General features: G+C 40.6%; 1 protein-coding gene across 5 annotated transcripts in view; it reads left to right on the top strand.

Annotated features, from left to right (window-relative positions):
• The window catches only part of dhx57 (DEAH (Asp-Glu-Ala-Asp/His) box polypeptide 57), a 101,734-nt gene that overhangs the window by 47,868 nt on the left and 27,967 nt on the right, over nt 1-25,899 (top strand). For all 5 annotated transcript variants that reach the window (XM_041182836.1, XM_041182834.1, XM_041182832.1 and 2 more), the window contains 5 exons: nt 6,840-6,973; nt 12,853-12,907; nt 14,362-14,573; nt 22,922-23,038; nt 24,072-24,168. In XM_041182836.1, coding sequence (XP_041038770.1) covers nt 6,840-6,973; nt 12,853-12,907; nt 14,362-14,573; nt 22,922-23,038; nt 24,072-24,168 — 615 coding nt within the window. The remainder of the gene's footprint in view (nt 1-6,839; nt 6,974-12,852; nt 12,908-14,361; nt 14,574-22,921; nt 23,039-24,071; nt 24,169-25,899) is intronic.

The following is a 25,899-nucleotide window of genomic DNA, read 5'->3' as shown; positions in this document are numbered from 1 at the left end:
CTCACCCTACTCCCTCAACTCTAGTCTTGTCCTAAGATTGCCCTGTCCCTGCTCCCTGCTAACCCCAGTGGCAGCAGCAAGCTTGGCTTCCCAGCTCCAGATTTGAGCCTCCCCATCCCCAGTGACAATGTGCAACATCTCCATCACATTACCGTTCCTATCCAGCAACAATCTCCTCACCGTCCAAGGGCCCAAACACTCCTTTCAAGTGAAGCAGCATTTCACTTGCACTTCCCTCAATTTAGTCTACTGCATTTGCTGTTCCCAATGCTGTTTCTTCTACATTGGAGAGACCAAACACAGGCTGGGTGACCACTTTGTGGAACACCTTCGGTTTGTCCGCAAGCATGACTCACCTCCCTGTCGCTTGCCGTTTCAACACTCCACCCTGCTCTCATGCCCACATGTCCGTCCTTGGCCTGCTGCAATGTTTCAGTGAAGCTCAATGCAAACTGGAGGAACAGCACCTCATCTTCCGCTTAGGCACTTTACAGCCTTCCGGACTGAATATTGAGTTCAACAACTTAGATCATGGACTCTCTCCTCCATCCCCACCCCCTTTCCAATCCCCCATTTTCCCAATAATTTATATAGATTTTTTTTTCCCACCTAGTTCTATTATTTTTAAATGTATTTCCATCCTTTGTTTTATCTCTAACTTTTAGCCTATTTCGATCTCTTCCCCCCCACCCCACCCCCACTAGGGCTATCTGTACCTTGCTCATCCTGCTTTCTACCCTTAATGTCACCTATTAGCACATTTCTTAGCTAATATTTCCACCTATCACTGGCCCTCTATCCAGCTCCCCCCCCACCACCCCTTGAACCAGCTTATATTTCACCTCTCTTCTATTTTTCCTCAGTTCTGTTGAAGAGTCATATGGACTCAAAACGTTAACTGTGTTCCTCTCTGCAGATGATGTCAGACTGGCTGAGTTTTTCCAGGTATTTTTATTTTTGTTTTTGTAAAGGATTCTGTTTCCTGTTTGGCTAGTCCTCCTTATCACCAGCTGTAGCTCAGGACTTCCTGCCCCCAAATTCTCGTCCTGGTGCAGAGCTCTGGTTCTTTTCTCTTCTAACCCCGCAGTAGTGGCAGGAACTAGCTTCCAAGTTCCAGTTCCAAGGGCCCACCCTCTCCACCATGTGGCTGCCTCCCAGCCTGAGCAACATTTCCTTCAGGTTCTCCATGATCTATGCATATTGCAACAGTTCCTGATAGTGCTGGTTAAGGTCAAGGCTCTCGCCTGAATCCAGTATGACAGTGTCAGTATCATCTGACCTGGTGAGAACCAATTGAAGTGCCCATTCCAATTTTATTCTCCCCCTTGGGAGAAGATCCTGATCCCTGCACAGCTCCTGCCTGCAGCAATATAAGTATGAACAGGAACCCAATGATTGAATCTGTGTGCAACCGTTTATTTGTGACTTCTATTTAGCTTTTCTCCCCCCATCCTGGGCCGTGCACTTTCCGATGAAAGGAGAGTAGCTGGAGTCAATTCTGCTTCATAGACTGTACGTTTTCTCTGTCTTCCACAAGAGAATGTCTGGCATTGCCCAGTGGCCACCTGTAGTTGACTGTAAGGTTGGGTGCTGACCTTGTGCGAAATTTTGACTCTGAATCCGTGTTCTACCATAGTGCTAGTTTTGAAGCAGATGCTAACTGCAGGTGATTTGCTTATATACTGAGGAAACAACTAGATTTTAGCCTATTGTATGATGACAGTAGTGTGTCACATTGGACCACAATGCTTCAGGGGAAAGGTCTCAACTGATCAGATTCATTAATTGGGATAGTTCAGATAGGTAAATGCGGTAGATGTTTAGTACTACTTTACTGCCCATGAAGGAGGAGGCTTCTACCTGAATTGCTTTGCAATACCTCTTCTAGTATCTATAAGCCTGAAAGGGTAATTGAAACACGCTGACAGTTTGTCAAGGTCTTTTATCAGATATCCTTCAATAATGACTTGCATATAACAGCCTTGGTTATTCTACCTCTAGCTGTCCTGATGCCCTCCTGTGTTTCCCAGGAGAATGGCAAACTCTGATTTTAGCTAGGATGTTGGGTGCAGGAGGAAGTATGAGCTCATCCCTTGCTGTCCCAAAGCCAGAATGAATACCTGAAAGCTTGGATCAACAGGGTACACTGTTTTGGAACTGACATAGATTTCTACATATTAAAAACATCAAGGGATGTGGGAATAGTGCAGGAAAATGTGTTGAAGTAGAAGATCCAGATATGATCTCGTTGAATGGCAGTGTGGGCTTGAGGGCTGAGTGGCCTACTCCTCCTATTTCTTATGTTCTTATGGAATAAAGGGGTAAAATCGTCAAATTATTGTTTTTTTTTAACTTTCAAGATAGATGAAATGATCCTGGTCAAAAAAGAACAGTAAAATGGGTTTATGATGCAGCTCTTTATCTCCACCTTGTGGAGGTAACACAAAATACTATTATGCATTTTAAGGTGTTTTAACTTCAGCATGTTCATGGTAGATGTTAATGTCATGTCATATTTGCAAACTGGGCTGAAGCCTTTTAGATCCCACAGGTGAGATAGTGCTCAGCTTCCACAGAATCTTCCTTTGCCCAACCATGAAGAGCTGGTTGGCTTCAAGATATTGTTTGACCTTGGTAACTTTAGTGCACCTCTCCATCCTATCCTATGTAGTTTTTCTGTTGAAGGGTCATATGGACTCGAGATGTTAACTGTATTCCTCTCCGCAGATGCTGTCAGACCTGCTGAGCTTTTCCAAATATTTTTATTTTTGTTTTTGTTTTGGATTTCCAGCATCTGCAATTTTTTGCTTTTATCTATGTAGTTGTTCCCTGGTCTTGACGCAGAAGACCATTCAGTGTTCCTTTAGGGCCTCTCCCTTGTTCTTTGCTTACATAGCATTAACTTCACTTGGTTCAGTTTCTTCAGCTGCCTTCTCCTGCCGCCATACTCAGTCACTTAAGAGGGATGTTCCTTGCTGACCTCATCCAATAGCATAGAATATGTATCGTGATGGCACCCAGCTCCATTTTTCATTACCAGCACTCCACTTACATGTTCATTAATGACTTGATGTTGGACAAGAGCTTTCTCCAACTTAACATTGACAGAATCAAAGCTATCCTATTTGGTTCCTGACTCAATCTCTGTACCCTTATCTGGTTGTATCCAACTCCCTGGTTGCTGTTCAGTCTAAACCTGAAGACATGCAACCTCTGTATTCTGTTTGAACACAAGTTGACTTTCAAATCCATATCCTAACAATCACCAGGACCACCTACTCACACCTCTACAGGCTTTAGCCCACATGCACAACCTTGTGACCTCCAGTCCTAAGCTGTCCTTGCTGGCCTTCCAAGTTCTACCCTACAAAAAAATCTGCAACTTGCCTAAAACTTCTCCACTGCAATATATCCTGTATTTGAATCTTGATCCCTTAACACCCTTGACATCATCATTCTCCATTGGCTTCTTACCTTGCAGTTCCAAATCTTTGCCTCCCCATTTCTGGAACCTTCTTCAGCCCTCTGTTCTAGTGTGCTTCATCTGCTCTTTAAATGCCTCTCCATCTCATTTCCACCTCCCACTATCACGACCCTTCATTCTAGAACATTCACCTAACACCTTCAATCTTGCAATCTTAAACTTCCTCCAAATTTACCATTATGGCTATCAGTCAGTCCCCTCTCATAACTTTTCTGGTCTGATCTAGTGTCCAGTTTTGCCTCTGTTAAGTCTTTTGGGACATTATATCAAACATGATTGTAATGCAGATGCTTATTGTTGGTGAATGTGGTGCAGAATGATGGGCAGGATTAGGATTTGGGCTGTACACTGGAGATTCTAGTGCTATACAGCCGTAGCTACAGAACAGCCTCAGATCCTTGCTGATAAATAAGACCGGTCTGGAAGCATATTTAGCTTCTGAACTCTTTCCTTTTCATTATTTCCACAAGGTAGAGATAAAGAACATGCTCTACTGTCATTGTTTCCAAAAACCAAACTGCATGTATTCAGATCAGTTTCTTTTCAATGTTCAGGAGGCACTTGTTTTGCCTTTATGTTTATACTTGGATAACGTAAGCTATAGAACATTGGTCAGGATCCATCTGGTGTACCGCTTTCATTTTTAAGCCATGCCCTTGGAAAGTGTGTAACACAAATTCAGCAGAATCATATCAGAGCTTAGAGGGTTAAATTATGAGGACAGTTTGCATAAATCTTAAATTGAGATTGAGGGCTGATCTGAGTGAGGAGTCATGATAGTGGGAGGTGGAAATGAGAGGGAGAGGCATTTAAAGAGCAGATGAAGCACGCTAGCACCTAGTGGCCTAAGCCCCTCCACTGGATCTGTCAACCCTATCTTCTTATGGAGAGAAAAAACCCATACAGCCCAGAGAAATATTCAGCTTCAATTCACCCAGATCAGAGATGCTTAAAATGTTAAAATAATTGATCGTTTCTCCCCATCTACCTTAACTCCTCTGGTGTGGATATTAAGAACAAAGGAACATAATCTTAAAATGAAAGCCAGACAGATTGGAAGGGAAATCAGGAAGCATTTTTCACAAAGGGTGTATAATTTTAGAACTTTCTCTCCCCCACCACCCCCATCCCCTCCATTCACCTTCAAAAGGATAATGGGATACTTGGAATTTTCGAGACTGAGATTGATAAATTTTGTTTTTAAGTAAGCCGATCAAGCAATTTGGCACATGGGCAGGAAAATGGAGTGGAGGTGCAGATTTGCCGTGATCTAATTAAAGGGTTCTCAACTGTGAGTCTATGAGGAGGTCTCGAGGGGTCTGCCAAAAGTGTAGCCTATTGCGGTCTCCTTCCTGCCCATTTTCAGTGTCTGCGTTGTGAGTGGATGATCTCACACGGCAGCAATGGATCAGTTTTTTAAAAAATGGTTATTTGATGAATGTACGAAGGGAGTTTGTGAAAGAAATCTGTGTGGAAAGAAAGATGCAGGAAGATACTCCCCAAGATATGAGAGATGAAGCAGACGAGTATGGTTCTGTGGAAGGGTCATGAGGACTCGAAACGTCAACTCTTTTCTTCTCTGCCGACGCTGCCAGACCTGCTGAGTTTTTCCAGCTAATTCTGTTTTTGTTTTAGACGAGTATGTCTTGTTGTCTATGGCCTATCTCTAGTAAAGTAACAATGAAGTGATTGAAATATCAACTTTTTGATGAATTTTTTGCACTAGGTTATAACATTTGTTAAAGGGATAAATAATAATATAGAAATAAATAATAAGTATTTAAAAATAAATAAATAAAGGATTTGGTCCTTGGGCCCCAACTATCTACAATCTATATTACTGACTTGGATTCAGGGATAGAAGGTACTGTAGCTAAATTTTCAGATGACACCAAAATAGGTGGGAAAGTAAGTTGCAATGAAGAAATAAATTTACAAATGGATATGGACAGGTTAGGTGAATGGGCCAAAATTTGGCAGGTGGAGTTTAATGTGGATAAGTGTGAGGTTATCCATTTTGGTCGGAAGAATAAAAAGGCGACTTATTATTTAAATGGAGAGAAACTTCAGAATGCTTCAGTGCAGAGGGATCTTGGGTGTCTTCGTGCATGAATCACTGAAAGCTAGTGTGCAGGTACAGCAGATAATAAGGAAGGCATATGGAATTTTGGCATTTATTGCTAAAGGAATAGAGTATAGCAATAGGGAAGTGTTGTTGCAACTGTACAAGGCATTGGTGAGACCGCACCTGGAGTGCTGTGCACAGTTTTGATCCCCTTACTTGAGGAAGGATGTAGTTGCATTGGAGGTGGTTCAGAGGAGGTTCAATGGATTGATTCCAGAGATGCGGGGTTTGTCCTATGAGGAGAGATTGAGCTATTTAGGCCTATACTCGCTAGAGTTTAGAAGGATGAGAGGAGATCTAATTGAGGTATATAAGATGCTAAAGGGGATAGACAAAGTAGATGTGGTGCGGATGTTTCCCATTGTGGGGCATTCTAGAACGAGAGGCCATAGTTTTAGGCTAAGGGGTGGTAGATTTAAATCAGAGATGAGGAGGGATTACTTTTCTCAAAGGGTCATGAGTCTGTGGAATTCACTACCTCAGAGTGCAGTGGATACCGGGACGCTGAATAAATTTAAGGAGGAGATAGACAGATTTTTAATTAGTAATGGGTTGAAAGGTTATGGGGAGAGGGCGGGGAATTGGAGTTGAGGCCGAAATGAGATCAGCCGGGGCAGGCTTGAGGGGCTGAATTGCCTACTCCTGCTCCTAGTTCTTATGTTCTTATAAATTCTCCATGATTGTGGAGAGAATTGGCAGTTCTGACAATTAATTACACATTTGTGCTCTGTTTTCAAGGTCAACTATTATATCACAGAATGTTACAGCATAGAAGGAGGCTATTCGGCCATTGTGTCTATACAGGCCATTCAAATGAGCAGCTCACCTATTGCTACCCCTCCGTAACCCTGCACATTCTTCCTTTTCAGATAACAGTGTAATTCCCCTTTAAATGCCTTGATTGAACCTGCCCTCACCATACTTTCAGGCAGTGCTTCCAGACATCAAACATTCGTGGCGTGAAGAAGTTTTTCCTCATGTTGCTTTTGCTTCTTTTGCCAATTATTTTAAATCTGTGCCCTCTCGTAGTTGATCTTTTCACAAGTGGGGACAGTTTCTCCCTATCTACTCTGTCCAAACCCTCATGATTTTGCATACCTCTATCAAATCTCTTCTCAGCCTTCTCTTCCCCAAGGAAAATATTACTGTTCAATTTTAGTGTGCATCTATTATGCAGATATTACGTATAAATTTTAGCCTGAACTTAAATGTATGTTGGTTGTATTGTAGCGACTTTTTGCTGTTGGTGCTGAAGGATCTGATAATGTCTCGGCATGATCTGCACATTGTTCTGATGAGTGCAACTCTGAATGCACAGCTATTCACAGAGTACTTCAATTTTTGCCCCAATATTCATATTCCAGGTAGGATTTGATCTATGTAATGTAAACGTTTGCTTTAAAGTCACACTCCTTACCTTGTCTAAAGTTACAGGAGTATTGGATCCATAAATAATACACTGTGAATTATTTGTTTAATTCAAGGGCGTGTTGTAAATGGGCATGTTCCAAGAGTCTAGTCTCCTCTATATTTTGCTTGCAAGATCAGAAATTGATGTATGCTGTTCTCTGAAGATAAATACCCCACACCATGAGCAACATAGAATTCTGCCTGCTTAACAAAAAGCAGCGGTGGGACTGAACAGTGAAAAGCAGATCACCCCATGTATTCTTGTGCATGTTCTCATGGTCATTTTATAGTGTCATTAGCATTGCCCAAGACCTCAGAACAGATTCTACATGGCTTAAAAATACATACATCAAACAGAAAATGATTATAAGAAACTACTTTTATTGCACATATGTGGATTTTAAAAATCTATATGTGCTTGTGACAAAGGGACTGCAATAATCATGGGTGACTTTAACCTATGTATAAACTGGAAAAATCAGATTGGCAGTAGTAGCCTGGATGAGGAGTTCATAGAATGCTTTTGAGATAATTTCTTAGAACAGCGTGTTCTGGAGCCAACTGGAGAGTAGATTATATTAGATTTGGTATTGTGTAATGTGACAGGAGTAACTAATGACCTCAGAATAAAGGCACCCCTAGGTAGCAGCGACCCCAATATGATTGAATTTTACATCTAGTTTGAAAGGGAGAAGAGTGGGTCTAAGACTAGTATTTAAAACTTAAATAAGTGCAACTATATGGGCATGAAAGCTGAGTTAGCTGAAGTGAACTGGGATACTAGACTAGGGGATAGATCGATAGAGAAGCAGTGGCAGACATTTAAGGGGATATTTCAGAATACTCAGAGTAAATATATTCCTACTATAAACAAAAATTCTAAAAGGACGACCCGCCATCCATGGTTAACTAACGAAGTTAGGGAAAGCATCAAACTTAGAAAAAGCGTACAGCTACGCAAAGATGAGTGACAGGTCAGATGATTGGTCAGAATATAAAGAATGGCAGAGAATGACTAAAAGATTAATCTGGAGAAAAAAATTAGAGTATGAAAGGAAGCTGGCTAGAAACGTAAAACCGGATAGCAAGGGTTTTTACAGGTGTTTAAACAGGAAAAGAGTTGGTAAAGTGAGTGTTGGTCCTCTAGAGAATGAGAATGGGGAGTTAATAGTAGATAATAAGGAAATGAAATGAACAAACATTTTGCTTCACTATAGAGGAAACAAAAAATATTCCAGTAATAGCTGTAAATTGGAAGGTGGAGGGGAGAGAGGAACTTGGTGAAATTACAATCACTAGGGAAGTGGTATTGAGCAAACTGATGGAGCTGTGGGCTAACAAGTCTCCAGGTCCAGATGGACTTCATCCTAGTTTCTTAAAAGAGGTAGCTAATAAAGTAGTAGATGCGTTGGTGTTAATTTTCCAAAATTCCCTAGATTCTGGAAGGGTTTCATCAGACTGGAAAGTAGCAAATATAATCCCTCTATTCAAGAAGGGAGGGAGGCAGAATACAGAAAACTAACTATAGGCCAGTTAGATTGACGTCTGCCATGGGGAAGGTGTTAGAATCGATCATTAAAGATGTTATAGCTGGGCATTCAGAAAAGCTCAAGATAATTGGGAAGAGTCACCATGGTTTTATGAAAGGAAAATAGTGTTTAACCAATTTATTAGAGTCCTTTAAGGGAGTAACGAGTGCGGTGGATAGAAGGGAGCCTGTAGACATACTGTACTTGATTTCCAGAAAGCATTTGATAAGGCGCCACTTTAAAGGTTATTGCGGAAAATAAATGCTCATAATGCAGGGGGTAGCACATTAGCCTGGATAGAAGATTGTTTTCTGCCAGCCAGCTGGCGTATGCATAAGTGGGTCTTTGTCTGACTGTCAGGATGTGACGAGGAGAGTCCCACAGGGATCTGTACTGGGGCCTCAACTTTTTACAATTTACATCAGTGACTTAGATGAGGGGACTGAAGGCATGGTAGCTAAATTTGCAGATGGCACAAAGGTAGGAAAGTATGTTGTGAAGAAAACGTAAGGAGCTTGCAGACGGATATAGATAAATTGAGTGAGTGGGCAAAAATCTGGCATTTGAAGTATAGTGTGGGAAAGCGTGAAGTTGTTCACTTTGGCAGGAAGAATAAAAAAGCAGAGTATTAATTAAATGGAGAACAACTGCAGAATTCTGAGGTGCAGAGGGATCTAGGTGTTCTAGTGCATGAGTCACAAAGTTAGTATGATGGTACAGCATGTAATCAAGGCAGCTAATGGAATACCATCCTTTATTACGAGGGAATTGAACATAAAAGTAAGGATGTTATGCTTCAGTTACACAAGGGATTGGTGAGATCGCATCTTGAATACTGTGTGCAGTTTTGGCCTCCTTATTTAAGGAAGGATGTAAATGCATTGGAGGTGGTTCAGAGGAGGTTTACTAAATTGATACCTGAGATGAGTGGGTTGTCTTATGAAGGTAGGTTGGACAGGCTGAGCTTGTTTCCACTGGAGTTTAGAAGAGTGAAGGGGTGACTTGATTGAAGTACGTAAGATCCTGAATGTCCTTGACAAGGTGGACATGGAATGGATGTTTCCTCTTGTGGGTGAATCCAGAACTAGGAGACACTATCTTAAATTTAGCGGTTGCCCTTATAGGACCGAGATGAGGAGAAATTTTATCTGAGGGCTATGCAACTTTGGAACTCTGCAGCAGAAGACTGTAGAGGCGGGGTCACTGAATATTTTTAAGGCAGAGATTGAGAGGTTCTTGTTAGGCAAGGGAGTCAAATGTTATTGGGGGTAGATGGGAATGTGAAACTCGAAACACTAACATCAGCCATGATCTTACTGAATGGCAGAACAGGCTCGAAGGGCCGAATGGCCTACTTCTCCTATTTCTTATGTTCACTTGTAGATTCAGTTGAAAATGAAAGATGCACATAATAAATTGAAATATTTGTACCCTGGAAATCCAAATTCATTGCAGCAACTACTTGCACTAATAGCGCCTTTACTACTTCACAAAGTGGAATTAGACACGGAACAGGATTTTGGGAGGGAGTTGGGGGAGATGAGACAAGGTTAAGAGGAAGCTTTTGAACTTGGAGAGAGAAGGGGAAAGATAATGGGCTTTTAGAACAGCAGATTTCAAGTATGGGGCATATAATGACTAGTCTCTGCCACTAATGGGATGTGTAATTCACAGAAGATTAGATTCTGCAAAGTAAAGGATGCCGACTAGAACATAGTGTTGGAGAAGAGATAAGTTGAGGCACATCTAAGGAAGGAATTATAGAAGAGGATAAGGATGTGGAAATCAATGCAACAACAATTTCTTTTACTATAAAATATTCCAAGGGACTTCACAGGAGTGTAATGAAGCAAAATTGGACACTGAGCCACATAAGAAATTAAGGTAGATGATCAAAGGTTGGTCCAAGAGATCAGTTTTAAAGAACTTCTTCAAGAAAGAAAGAGAGTTAGAGAGGCATAGATGTTGAGGCAATAGAAAGAATACAGCACAAATTCATTAGGAATCCTGCCTTGTCAGAAATAAAATGTGTAGAAAGGCTCTTAAACTGGGGCTTTTTCCATTAGAAAAGAGGAAATTAAAGTCTTTATTTTAAGCTTGGAAAGGTCATAATGAAATAACCCTGAATTTTCTCAATCCAGTTCCTCACAGCCATAGGTCCAAAATACACAATTAACACTAAGTTGACAATTTTACTGTGACAGATCAAGTGATAAATGATATGGAAATCTGAAACATTTCACACTAAGTGCAAGTTTGAGGTTGGGTTGGGGTTCTTTAAGGAGCAGGGTAGAGAGACTTTACTCTGTGCCATACAGGATTGTTCCTGACCAGGAGTGTTTGATGAAAAGAGCCCTAATATAAGAGTTTTTCTTCATTTTCTATTTCCTGACAAAAGGCAGCATCTTATTGAATCTGTGCTGTACCCTCTCCATTGTCTCAACATCCTTCCTATAGTTATTACATAGAAAGTAGTGAGACTGTGGAATACACCACCGGAATTAGTGATTGAAAAACAATTGAAGCAATGAGTATGACAATATTTAAGGATAGGTGGTTGAAGGAAAGAAGAATACATGGATATGAGAGCAGGTTAGGATCCTTAGGATTAGGACTGCTGCTCATGCAAAGACACCAACGCGAACTGATATAATTAGAACTGGATTCAAATAAGTTTTTGAAGGAATATTTTCAGCAAACCTTCAAAAATGTATCCTTTTGATATAAATTATTAAGACAAAATAAATATAAACTGGATAATTTATTTGTTAGTTCCATCCTTGTGATGCTTCATACACTTATTTTTTTGGAGCACCATGATGCCTAGGAATAACACAGGATGACTGAGGCTAGAAGGAGTCCAACATTATAATGTCAGCTGTGTCACACTTGCACTGAGTCTGAAGGTTCAAACCCCACTTGGTGGATTTGAGCACAAAATCCAGGCAGCAACTCCAGTGCAAATTTGTAGGAGTGTTGCTCACTGTCGATGAAATCTGAGTTCAGCACTCTACCCAGTTGCTGCCCTTTAACACTTTTTATTTTCTAAAACTGTGGATATAAAGACATGTCTGACAAATACCAACCTTTCCTGGGCTCTTCAAAGAATATTTAAAATATTTCAGAATTTGAGTTTAAAGCTTCTGTAACATTAAGAACAAAAACAATGCAGCACTTTAATGTAAAAGTCCAAATTGGATAACTAGATGAAAGTAAACTTAAGTATTGCTGAAAAAAGACACATGGTACTGAAACTTTTCGTCTAGCACTTGAGACAGTTCACAGGTATACCAAATATATAGGGGACTACAATTTATACTTCATGAGAAGAGTGTGCTGATTGGTTGGCAAGTGGACTCTGAATGGTGGAGGCATTGCTATGAAGAATTCACCAGTTAACTGATGGCTGACAGTTACCTGTCAAGCTTTGTTTAAATTCAAGCCAGGCAGGTTGACTCTGATTGGTCAAGGCATTGCCCTGGGTCAGCATAATTCTTAACACACACAGGATTGTTTAGCAAACGTTGTCCAATCGCAGAATCTCAAATAATATTGGACACTGTTTTTTGAGTTTTGCAAGCACAGTACGGTTGGTACCTTGCCTATTGGGAACAGCTGAAGGGAAATGCTGTTTGATGTGATCTGCCAGCCTTTGAAACATTCAGCCTACATCGCACTGGCACTGAAATTCATTTACCATATTATTCATATGTGTGAAAGGCAAAATATCTTTTTAGCTTGATGGCAGCATCCTGTTAGTGGTGAACACCACTTGTATTGCTACTGCAGCAATCCCAAATGTGCTGGGAATTATGCTAACAATTTAAGATTATCAGATGGGCTTTGCAGTGTGGTGCATTTACACATGCTAGAAGCTACATATATTAATACACGGACTTTTTCTTTGCAAACATAAAGAACATGTACACATTGCAGCTGTTTCAACTAAATAGGTGACAACCTCTCTCTAATTCATTCCCTGGGGCAATGCCAAGACCAATCAGCGTCAACCTGCCTGCTTTGAAATTAAGCAAAGTTTGGTAGTTAAACTGTAGGTCATCAGTTAACTGGTGCATTCTCCATGGCAACAGCTCTACCAATCAGACTCCATTTGCCAGCCAATCAGCACTCTCTTCTCATGAAGTGTAAGTTGTTGTTCCCTTTACATTTGGTATTCATGCGAATTGTCCTGACGAGTGCAAGACGAAAAGCTTTGACAACGTCTTTTTTTCAGCAATACTCAAGTTCTGTACTCCAAGTGACGATTTGTAAATATACTAAATTTTGTCATTCTGGTGTTTTAGGACATACTTTTCCAGTGGATCAATATTTCCTGGAAGATGCACTTGCAATGACTAGGTACGTATTGTTTACATTACATCAGTACACGGCATAAGTGACTACCATACCACTTTTAAATTATTGTGAACTACATTTTCTTTTAAAGCCTACCACAGACTGTACTCAACAATTTAATTTGAAAGAATTTAGCTGTAATTTTAGCCAAACAGAGAAATCAGGCATGTCATTCAGCCATTTTGCCAGCGTATCTACACTGGATGCCTGGGCAGACTTCAGACCTTGCTGCATGTTGACTTGTAGTAGCACTTGACTCTTTTCATCTCTAATTGTCCTCCTTTTGCACAAATGTACGAATGGTGAAAAGTGATCATTTTATACATTTATTGATGGAAAAAGCACAAAATCTAGCTCGACGAAGTACCGCTTTGACAGAGTACTTATTTACCTCGGAATTTGGTACTTGGTGAATGAGGGAATTCAGTGCAGTGAGGGACGAGGGGCTGTTCTGGTCTAACAAGCAGTGGTCTGAAAGGGGGAGCCAGGAACAGCAAGACGTGAGAGCTGAAATATTAATTAGGTAAGCAGGTAGGTGAATTTTGGCCTCTTTTAAATGCTAAGCCAATTTGCACAAAGCAAAGTGCCACAATGTGACAATGACCACATAACTGTTTTAGTGAAGTTGCTAAAAATGAGGGGAACCTTCAAAACAAGATGATGCTATTACTTCAACAAAATAATAAAATTGTGATCCTAATACACTCTGAGAAACACACTGCGGCCCTTGAAAGGTTAAATGATCCTGATCACCTCAACAAGCTCGTTTTGCACTTTCTACACCCAGTGAGTGGTACCTTTTTTTTCAGTACTTGACTGTAGGTTCTTATTCGGTTATTTCATCAGCTAGACATGTGATCTGATTTCACTGTGGTCATATTATTGTATGTACAGTTATCAACTAGTTCAGGCAGTAAAAGCCATTTTACAATCTGTTGGACAGTTCCAAATGATCAGTTTCCTGTCCTCGAACTATCAAATTAGAGGCATTGATTTTGTAGAAAATTGAGGCTGTGACATAATTATGTCTGATGAATACTTTGCATATTAATACATCTACATTTCTTCTCATGGTGGTTTTTCCATGCTAGCTGGACCACTCAGAGGTAACCACAAGCTATGCTATCTCAGTTCTAGTTTGAGAGGGGTATTAATAGCTGTATCAAGCAGACTCTGTATTGTAACATGAGTCCTTCCAATAAAGCAAAAATAGTAAATAGACTTTGGACTGTTTGTAGGTCAATGAGCTTTATATACCTGCTCAAAAGAAATAAAAGTTTTCCAAGGCCCCAGTTTCTTAACCATATTCTGATACTGAAATTTTTAAGCCCTTGGATTTAGGCAAGTGTATGTGTGCTTCAGTGTGGTGGCCTGGCATTGATTTCATTTCCTGGGGAGAGATCAAAATAATTGAGGTGGTGAATCCTTTGATTAAACTCCCACAACGTTTATTCCAGATATGTTTTGGAAAGTAAAAGCCCCTATGCACGAACTGTGAAGCTGAACCAATATGCTGAGCCTTGGGGAGCTAAAGGTAAAAATAATTGGAATTCAGTGGAATCGGTTGAGGAACAGCTAAGATCTTTACATCTACAGGATCCACCATCAATCAAAGACAGCATCCCAGACCAGCATCTTACTGTTCATCAACTGATGATCCGATACAAAGGTAAGCTTCTATACAGAAAAAAACACCATTTTTTTCTCCACGAATGTTGTAGGAACAAGTAGCAAAACGACAAAGCGTTGTCCTTACAGCATTAGGAGTTAGATTTGAATCTAGCAAGAGTATAAAATTATAATCTCCACCTCCCCAAGTCTTGTTGGCATCCTTGGCCAAAGTAATTTGGCTAACATCGCCAAATTGCTAGTGAATACGTGGCATCATAAGTTTGCAGTCTTACTGAGTGACCCAGAGGGCTTGATGCTGTGAGAAATGGAAATGTTGTACTTGGTGACCTCCTCCAACTCTACAACCTTCCAAGATCTCTGCATTTCTCTGGTTCTGCCCTCTTGTCCATGCCCAATTTCCTTTCCTCTACCATTGGGTGGTCGTGCCTTCAGCTACTTTATCCTACACTTCTTGAATTCCCTCCCTAAACCTCTCCACCTTTTTCTCCTTTTTAAGATGCTGCTTAAAACCAATCTCTCTGACCAAGCGTTCTAATATCTCTATGTGGCTCAGTCTTGCACTTGTTTTGTTATGCTCCTGTGAAGCTCTTGGGATGTTTTTATTGCATTAGAAGTGCTAATAAATGCAAAATGTTGTTGTTGCACAGGTCAGTGTTTTACTGGTGTTGGAGTTGAGGTGCATTGTTAGGACAAGTAGAGTTTAGGTTAGCTAATTGGCTCAAGGGGAGCCTATGTCTGTATTGAGCAATGCTGTAATTGACCAGGACATGTACAATATAAATACCGGGAAGAAAATAGGTTTCACCAATAAGTGCTGTCATTCATCAAAAAAGTATTTAAAGGTTTTTTTTAAATAGACTGATGGTTCTAATTAACAAACATGAAACATTCATTCGTTCACTTTTTCTGCCACAGTTGATTGAGATAATCTTATCAAGGATCCATGGCTATCCAAAACATTAGTTTCCCTAAAATGACAGATAAGGAATCCATTGCAATCCCATCTATCTTATTGTCCTCGACCTCTGAGCTTGTAATGCATTTTCCGCACCGTCTTTCTCCATTGTCTCTCCCCCAGTGTTCGGTTCAGTGGTACTCCCCGCACTTGGTTCTGCTCATGCCTCTCTGATTGTAGCAAGAGCATTTCCAAAAATGAATTTTGGCCTGGCCCTCACACCATTGTCAACATGGGGTCAAAGGAAACTGGTTTTAATGAGCAGCTTTAACACAGACCAAGGAGTTTGGCCTATTTTGTGATTTGTACTGTTAAGCACTTTGTGTTCCAACTTGGTTGCATGAAACCCCTATCAGCTATTATGCGTAATACAAGAGATGCAACTTTTTTTCTGTGTATATAACTATAATCGACAATAATTAAACATACACTTAACAGCACATGCGGTAAAACTTTTTGCATTCAGAGCTCAGGGTTTCAGTATTCTGAGGACCATGACTCGGCAGTTACTGTTTTATATCTATTTTCCAATCCTGTTATGTTTTAGCATTCAACATTTCTACCAATGATTTTATGTATCCTACCGATCAAATCCTTAATCTGAACACTGCATCAGAAATTCATGAGCTGTTAGAGACCTCCTAATACTTGTTACCTTTTCATTACACTAGGCCTTATCCCTTTCAACAGATGTTGTCTTGTATATAGCTATTTATTTATGAATATTATAACTCTTTCCCTTCCACCTCCATCTTTACAGATACCTAACCATCATAAGAATGTCAGATCTCTTCTATGTGCAGTGAAGTTTAAAGAGGAATAGATTTGTACACAGCATTCCCCCGAGACTATACCTGTGCCATGTCCATGCTCATCACGTTCTTGGATTCCTCTAGCTTTGTATCCCAAGATCCAGGCAGACTTCCACATTGCTGCTGATACTGAGCTCACTGAAACAAGAGCAATCCACTCGTGCTCCTAGATCACTCTTAGGTGTTGTCCAGTAACCTGGACCAAATTAGATTATCCTTATTCTCTTCTATCTCCCAACTGATTTCCAATCCATGTCATAAGGTTACCTCCAATTTTGTGTGCCCTAATGTTTGCTAATAATCACTTGTGTAGATCCTTAAATGCTTTCTGGAAGCCCATGTAGCTAACATCCACTGACACTCTCCTTTCCACCATGTTAATGACCTGCTCAAATGGCTTTGTTATATTAGTTAGACAAGACAAAACCACACTATCTTTCTTTGACTAGCTGATATTTGTCCAAGTGCTCAGTCAATCTGTTTCTGATTGTAGATTCCAGTAACGTTCCTACAATTTGATGTTAAACCGAAGTTACCTGCTGTCTCCCTCCCTCCCTTAAATAATGGAGTGACATTTTCAATTTTGCAATGTAATCTAAAGAGCTTTGAAAAATGAAGGCTAAAGTAACTGACAGGAATAGCAATTGCTCTTTCATTGTGTTATCAGCAACAGATCACACGGGATGCTAATTGTATATTAATTGTCTTTAAGTGTATGCAGGTGATGGGCTATAACTGGGAATTCACTTGATCCCCTATAAGCACAGACTAAAGCGATAGTTGTTGAGTTAGGGGATGTATGCTTGTGATGTGTAACTCTGTAAATAAGTTATAGAATTTTGTGAAGATTGGCACCAGTTCTACCTTTTACCAACTGGCTTTGTGGGGTAGAATATGTGATGCCACCATGTCTTGTCTAGGAGGCAGGAACACATCAGACTAATAATACTAGCTAAAACAGATCAATTTATTTGCAAGTGGGCAAATGCACTAATGCAACAAGTTGCTGAAAGTACAATATTTAAAGCAAATATTTGTTAAAAATCGATTCAAGGAGGCTAAAATGCCAGCAGCAGCTTGCATTTATATATCACCTTTAACTTGTTGTGAATGTCCCATCAGGACTGCTAACCACAAATGCATATTTATTACATGGATTAATAAGCAACCAGATATTTGGATGAAATTGTCTTCTGTAAATTTATACACAATTGTATGTGGTTGATGTGAAATTCCAGTCCACAGTTCTGATCTCTAAAACTAATACTAAGAAGGGCTTGAGGAGATTGCAGAGCATGTGAATTATAAGGATTAATGCTTCACAGACTAGAATTGGGTGCCAAACATTAGAAGAATTAGAAGAGATGTCCAAAACTATGCTTGAAAATGTAGGTTTTAAGGAAATGGAGAAAGAAAGAACTTGCACTCCTTTCATGACCTTGGGAAAACCCAAAGCACTTTACAGCCAATGAAGCATTTTTGAAATTTAGCCATTCTTGTAATGTAGGAAACATAGCAACCAATTTATGCACAACAATGTCATACAAACAGTAATGTGATAATGGAGGCAAATAATCATTGACAGGTTGATCATATCACCCAATTCCATCTCTTCACCTCCATTATCCAGCTAGTTGGGACTGTTCATTTGGTTCTATTCCTAACTATCCAGTCATAGCAGAGAATCACCTGAAATGGCTACCCTACATGCTCCCGCATCATTAACTCTGGAATTCCCAAGTCTCCTATTTCTTATATTCATGTTGGACCACAGTGACATCATCTGGAAACGTGTCATGTATGCTGACGATACTCAGCTGTACCTCACCACCACCTCTCTGACCTCTCTACTGCCTCTGATTTGACACACTGCTTGTCCAACATCCAGTGCTGGATGAATAGAAACTTTATGAGCAAAATATTGGGAAGACCAAAGCCATTGTCTTCGGTCCCTATCAAAATCTGCATTTCCACACCATCTTGCACCTCTACCCCTGGCAACTCGGAAGCTGAACTAGACCACTTAAAACCTTGGTGTCATATTTGACCTCAATGAGATTTCCACCACAAATTTGCCTCATCATCAAAGCTGCTGACTTCCACTTCTGTAACATCATCTCTGTCCCTGTCTCAATTCGTCTATTGCTAAAATACTCATACGTGCCTTCGTTGCCTGTAGACTTAACTATTCAAGTGCCCTCCTGGCTAGCCTCTGATTTGTCACCCAAATCTCTACTGCCCTTATCCTCACTCGTGCCAGACTGTTCCGGTACACTTACAACACTGGCATCCACTCAGCAATGAGGAAAATTGTCTAGGTATGTCCTATCTACAAAAAGCAGGAGAAATCCAATCTTGCCAATTACTGTCCTATCAGTCTACTCTTGATCATCAGCAAAGTGATGGAAGGGATTGTCAACAGTGCTACCAAGTGGCACACTGATGCTCAGTGTGGCTTCTGCCAGGGACACTCAGCTCCTGACCTCATTACAGCCTTGGATCCAAACATGGACAAAAGAGCTGAACTCCACAAGTGAGATGAGAGTGACTGGTCTTGACATCCAGGCAACATTTGACCAAGTATGGCATTAAGGAACCCTAGCAAAACTGGAGTAAATGGGAATCTGAGGGAAAACTCTCTACTGGTTGGAGTCATACTTAGCACAAAGGAAGATGGTTGTGGTTGTTGGAGGTCAATCATCTCGGTCCTGAGGCATTGCTGCAGGAGTTCCTCAGTAGGATCCTAGGCCCAATAATCTTCAGCTGCTTCATCATAAGGTCAGAGTGGGGATGTTCACTGATGATTCCACAATGCTCAACACCGTTTGTGACCCCTCTGACACTACAGCAGTCCCAATCTATATGCAGCAAGACCTGGACAATATTCAGACTTGGGCTGATAAGTGCCAAACAACATCTGTGCCATACAAGTGCCAGGCAATGACCATCTAAAACAAGAGAGAATCTAACCAACTCTGCTTGACATTCAATGCAATTTGATTGCTGACTCCCCTTCTATCAACGTTCTGAGGGTTACTGTTGAACATGAACGGGACCAGCGACATAAATATTGCGGCCTCAAGAGCAGATAAGAGGCTTGGAATTCTGCAGAGAGTAACTCGCCTGACTCCCCAAAGTCTGTCCACCATCTACAAGGCACAAGTGAGGAGTGTGATGGAATATTTTCCACTTGCCTGGATGAATGCAGCTGCAACAGCACTTGAGAAGCTTGACACCATCCAGGACAAAGCAGCTTGTTTGATTGGCACCCCATCCACCATCTTAAACATTCACTCCCTCCACCACTGATGCACAGTGACAATAATGTTTACCATCTTAAGATGCACTGCATCAACCCACCAAGACTGCTTTGACAGCATCTTCCAAACCCATGACTTCTGCCACCTGGTAGGATGAAAGCAGCAAATGCATGACAACACCACCTGCAAATTCCCCTCGAAGCCACATACCACCCTGACTTGGAACCATATCGCCGTTTCTTCACTGTTGCTGGATCAAAATCCTGGACCTCCCTTCCTAACAGCACTTTGGGTATACCAGCACCACATGGACAGCAATGTTTCAAGAAGGCATCTCTCCACCACCTTCTGGAGGGCAATTGGGGATGGGAAAAAAATGCTGGCCTAACCAGCGATCCCCACATACTGTGAATGAATGAACTCATCATCCCTGTGCTCGCTGACCTACGTTGGTTCCCAGTCAGACAAATCTTGATTTTAAAATTCTCATCTGGTTTTCAAACACCTCCATGGTCCTGCACCTATCTATCTCTGTAATTTCCTTGAGCCCTCCAACCCCCTGAAATCTCCCTACTGGGCCTTTTACACATGCCTGATTTTCATCGCTCCATCATTGGCAGCTGTGCCTTCAGTTGCTTATGCCCGAAGCTCTGGAATTCCCTCTTAAACCTCTGTGCTTCTCTTCCTTTGAGATGCTCCTTAAAACTTACCTCTTTGACCAATCTTTTGTTCATTTTTCCTAATATCTCCTTTTGTGCTTGGTGTCAAATTTTGTTTAATACACTCATATGAATTGCCTGGGGATGTTTCACTATGATAAAAGTACTATGTAAATGCAAGAATTTGTTTATTATTATCATCTGTTTTAATGATGTTGGTGAGGGATAACTATTGGCCAGGATGCCAGAAAGAACTCTTCTTCTCTTCTTCGAATAGTGATTGTTTTCCAGTCTCATCTGAAAGGCAGCATCTGCAGCTGAGCAGCTCTCTCTCTCTCAATACTACACTGAAGTGTCAGCCAAGATTGTGCTTAAGACTGTTTAGGTGGGGCTTAAACCTATGATGTTCTGTCTGAGTCGTAAATGCTAGCACTGAGCCAAAGCTGAAGCTTAGAAGGCTCTTAAAGACCAAGGAGAAGCAGAATAATGAAGAGGTTTAAGGACATAGTTCTGAAATCAAGGTTCAAGACAGTTGAATGTTGTACCATCAATGGTGCAATGGAAAGAGTAAGGATTTTAAGAGGCCTGTGTCAGAGGACCAAAAAGCACAGGTATGAGGAGCTTGCAGATGTCAGTGGGAGCAAGGCAATGGATGGATTTGTATTTGAGGTCAAAAGATTTTCAGCATGGTGCACTCGGAGTGAGAGTCATCTTCACAAACAGGAGTGAAGGGTGAATGAGACTTCGGGCCAAATGTGGAGTTTTAGATAAGCTGGAGCTTGTGTCTAGAAGAAAGCTGATAAATATGTTTGCTTAGGACTGTTTTTTTGAGCCTTAGCACAGGATCAAACAGGACACAGAGTTTAAACAGATTAGGTCACTTATAAAATTTGATGTACGCCAGGGAAGAAAACTGAATCTGAGAAGGGTTTTGGCAGGAGCTGAATAAGATTGCTTTGGCCTTGCTGGTGTTCAGCTGGAGAAAGTTCTGGTCTATCCATGACCAACAGTCCATACCTGAAGTGTTAACTCATCTGTTCTCTTTACTGATGCTACCTGACTTGCTGAATGATTCCAGCATTTTCTTTTTAAAAAATTTTATTCTTGACTAACAGCACTAGGATAGCCATGGAGTTAAAGGTTTTAATGTTTGAGAAATAGAACAGTGTATTTTAATCATATACGTACTTGCCTATTAATAATGTTACAAAGGGGCAACATGGCTGTTTACCACCTCCTTCTCATGGGCATTTAGGGATAGGCAACAAATGTTGGTTTTACCAGCGATGCCCACAATCCATTAAAGAATTAAGTGTTCTGATGAAGGATCATTGCAACCTGAAACATGAACTCCACAAATGCTTCTGACCTGCTGAGTATTTCCAGCATTTCCTGTTTTTATTTCAGATTTCCAGTATCAGTATTTTGCTTTATTAATATTCGAGATTGACATGCATGCTTGGTTTGAGCCCAAGTGAAATCCAAAAAGGTCCGTTGCAATGGAATATAGTAAAATCCAATAACAATGAATTCATGTCAATTATCTAGCATTTATTTTCACACCAAAAGCTGTATACATTTTATCTGTATTAATTAGCTAACATTTATTTACCAATGTTCATGTCCGTTTTTATTTACAATAAAATCAAATCATTAAAATCCGAGATTATACTTTGGTTCTGAAATTTCTGGCCATTGATCCCTTAAAAGCTAGGGTTGGCTTATACACAAAGTGTATGAAAAATTATGTTTTTAAGCCAAAAATCAAGCTGTGTACTTTTACATGAGATTGACTTTTCACATGAGTATATATGGTACTTTTATTCAGCAATATATGCTTTATGAATGTACATTCTGGAAATTAATTTCTGCTTTGTATCTTAAATATTTCACCACTTAAATACAACTTGCTTAAATTTATTATGCTAAATTTCATAAATTACTTGATCTGTTCAGGCTCTTGGTTCCTTTCCAAAATGAGTGTTCCGGGAGCAACACCTGTATTTGGAAATCTTGATACTATCACTTCCCAAACACACAAATATTTTAGATTTTCATCAGCTCTTAGCTCTTTCAAAAGTTGGGAAATTGCATGTCTACTCCACGATACTTTGTACTCTTCTTTCCTACTTTATGGGGACATTTGTGGAATGATTTTATTCTTTTTATTGTCATTCCAAAGATTGGAACAATGTCAGACAAGTAAGGATCCTCAGGTCCATCAAACCTGTGCCCCACAACTGGCGATATCTTGGGTATCATAATACCTACTCTCCACATCCAATCTGAAACCATGTAATCTCCTGGGAAAGATGAAAAACTACAATAAAAGCCCACATCAGTTTTGAGAGGTGTTTTGGAAATTCCTATCTTAAACTATCGAAACCAGTCCAAGAGGTTACTCCGACCCAGATAATGACTTGCAGAGCTAAGCTCTTGAGTGAGGTGATGTCTGCTCCAGCCAGCAATATGTCCAGCTCTTGCTTAAAGAAATTCAGTGAACCACCATCTACTTGGCATTATTCTTAAATGGTACTCAAATTGCCTCCATCAACATTAGGAAGGAGTGAGGTGGAAACTTGTGAATTTCTGTTTATATGCTGTTAGAGTGCATGTTAACTGCACAGCAGCTGACAATAGCATACATAGTACTGCATTTTCTTGTATTGTTTTGTTAAGTCTGTTTCTTTTCCTTTTAGGGGTTAGTAAATCAGCATTAAAGACTATGGCTGGTATGGACCTGGATAAGATCAACTTGGATTTAATAGAAGCTCTACTAGAGTGGATAGTGGATGGAAAACACAATTACCCTCCAGGTTAGTGGAGCCATGTACAGTCTGCTATGCTCTAATAGTTGTAATTTCTAAGAGAAGCTGTTTAAGCAGCCTTTGACCAACAGGGGCCTGATGCTTCAATCTTGCATGCTTAGAGGTCAATTCTGCTGACACAATTACCTTGGGGCAATGCGTATGGTGGAGATGCAATTGGGGTGGTGTGCAGTTCTGCCCTTGTTGAAACCTGCTTGGTGTTTCCTATAAGATGATTGCCATGAACCTCATGGTTGAACAAGAATATTTGCTGAGAGTGCATTGGGAGAAAGAGGAAATCAAAGCTAAGAGAAAATCAATAATTAAAGAAAGACTTGCATTCAAGCAGCACCATTCCTCGATCTCGATACATATCATAGCACTTTGAAGCCAGTTATTTTACTCTAGAATGCCAGTTCCTGAAAGATAGATCTGGAGCCAACCTTTACACACTTTTATATTTATTTACAGAGTTAGATATTACAAACATACACCTTCGCAAGAATGCCAATTTTAAAGGGAACAACAAATTATTTTGCATGAGAAGAGAGTATTGATTGGTTGGCAAGTGGACTCTGGTAGAGCCATCACCATGGTGAATGCACAAGGAAACAGTTAACTGCCAAGCTTTTGTTTTGACTCTGGTCAAGGCATTGTCCTGGGGAATGAACCAGGGAATGCCTGTTCCCCAAGCTTTTATTTAGCTGAAAAAGGCGCAATGCAAAGGACGGGGCCTTGTGTTTGAATATATGTTGCTTCTAGAGGTGATTCCACAATTTGACAGCACTTGCTAAACAATCCTGAATTACACTGACAACCAATTTAAGATTATCAGTCGGGATCACAGTGTGACTCACCTACAAGTGCTAAAAGCGAACAGGATAAATAACCTGTTTCCTTTTTTTAAGGAAGCTTAGTTTCCTAAAATAATCTAATTTAGAAACCTTTGCAGCTACAAAGGTACTACAAAGTGTGCGAATAACCAAGCCATGTTTCATGCCTTTGCTATTTTAATTTTAATTTAATTTGATTATTCCAATAGGTGCTGTTTTAATATTCTTGCCTGGCCTGGCAGAAATCAAGTTATTGTATGAACAACTTCAATCTAACCCTTTCTTCAACAATAGGCGCGACAAAAGGTTTGTAACTGAAAGGAGTAAAGTAAGAAGGGCTCTTTGGGATATTTTTGGGTGCCTACTTTAATAAGGATGTCAAGGTCCTGAAGAGGAATCTGCAAGAGATTCACTAAGATGAAACCAAAGAAAAATTAACTTAAAAAGCAGGACCTCAATGGTAATGATCTCTGGTTTCTTACCTGAGCCATAAGCAAATCTAAGTAAGATTAGAGGGATGAATGCATGGCTCAAAGACTGATGTGGGAGAAATGGGTTTCGAATCATGGGCACTGGCATTGGTACTGGGAGATGTGGGAGATGTACCATTGGGATGCCCTTCACCTGAACCGAGCTGGGACCAGTATTCTGGCGAATCATATAACTAGTGCAGTAGAGAGGGCTTTAAACTAAATACTGGGGGAAGGGATCATATGAGAGGGGATGTGATAAATCAAAGGGAAACAATGAGATAATAGAGCAGGGTAGTGATCTGGGTAATAATCAGAGTGTGGCAAGAAGGGACAGAGCAAACACACTTAAGAGTGCACGGGAGCCAACTTTTCCACGCTTTTATATTTATTTACATAGATACTACAATATTACAAACATACACCTTCACAAGAATGCCAATTTTAAAGGGAACAGCAATTTATATTGCATGAGAAGAGTGTATTGATTGGTTGGCAAGTGGACTCTGGTAGAGCCGTCGCCATGGTGAATGCACGAGGAAACAGTTAACTGCCAAGCTTTTGTTTTGACTTTGGTCAAGGCATTGTCCTGGGGAATGAACCAGGGAATGCCTGTTTTCCCAAGCTTTTGTTTAGGAGATAAGACCAGAGATTGCAAAAATGGTAAAAGGACAGAGTTAAAGGCTCTTTATGTGAATGCATTGAGCACTGGTAACAATATTAATGAATTGTCAGCACAGATAAAAATAAATATGTATGATCTGATAGCTATTACAGAGACATGGTTGCAAGGTGACCAAGGTTGGGACCTGATTTTTTAAAAATTCATTCATAGGATGCAGACATTGCTGGCTAGGGCAGCATTTATTGCCCATCCGAAATTGCCCATGAGAAGTGGTAGCTGCAGCCTTGAACTGCTGCAGTTCATGTGGTGTAGGTACACTCACAGTGCTGTTAGGGAGGGAGTTCCAGGATTTTGTCCCAGGGACGGTGAAGGAACGTTGATATATTTCCAAGTAATGATGGTTTGGAGGGGAACTTCCAGGCGGTAGAGTTCTCATGTGTCTACTGCCCTTGTCCTTCTAGATGGTAGCGATTGTAGGTTTGGAATGAGTTCTTGGTGAGTTCCTGCAGTGCATCTTGTAGTTGGTACACACTGCTGCCACTGTGCACCGGTTGTGGAGGGAGTGAATGTTTGTGGATGAGGTGTCGATCAAATAGGCTGCTTTGTCCTGAATGGTGTCAAGCTTCTTGAGTGTTGTTGGAGCTACACTCATCCAGGCAAGTGAAGAGTATTCCTTCACACTCCTGATTTGTGCCATGTACATGGTGGACAAGTTTTGGGGAGTCAGGAAATGACTCTTCCTACTTCCAGCAGGATTTGTAGCCTCTGACCTCCTCTTGTAGCCACAGTATTTATATGGCTAGTCCAGTTCAGTTTCGGTCAGTGGTAATCCCTAAGATGTTGATAGTGGGGGATTCAGTGATGGTAATGCCATTGAATGTCATGGGGAGATGGTTAGATTCTCTCTTGCTAGCGATGGTCATAGTCTGGCACATGTGTGGT

The sequence above is a fragment of the Carcharodon carcharias genome, chromosome 2 (assembly GCF_017639515.1).
Source record: "Carcharodon carcharias isolate sCarCar2 chromosome 2, sCarCar2.pri, whole genome shotgun sequence".
Taxonomy (NCBI): Eukaryota; Metazoa; Chordata; class Chondrichthyes; order Lamniformes; family Lamnidae; genus Carcharodon; species Carcharodon carcharias.
Note: the sequence above shows the minus strand (reverse complement) of the source record. Positions and strands in the feature narration are given on the sequence as shown.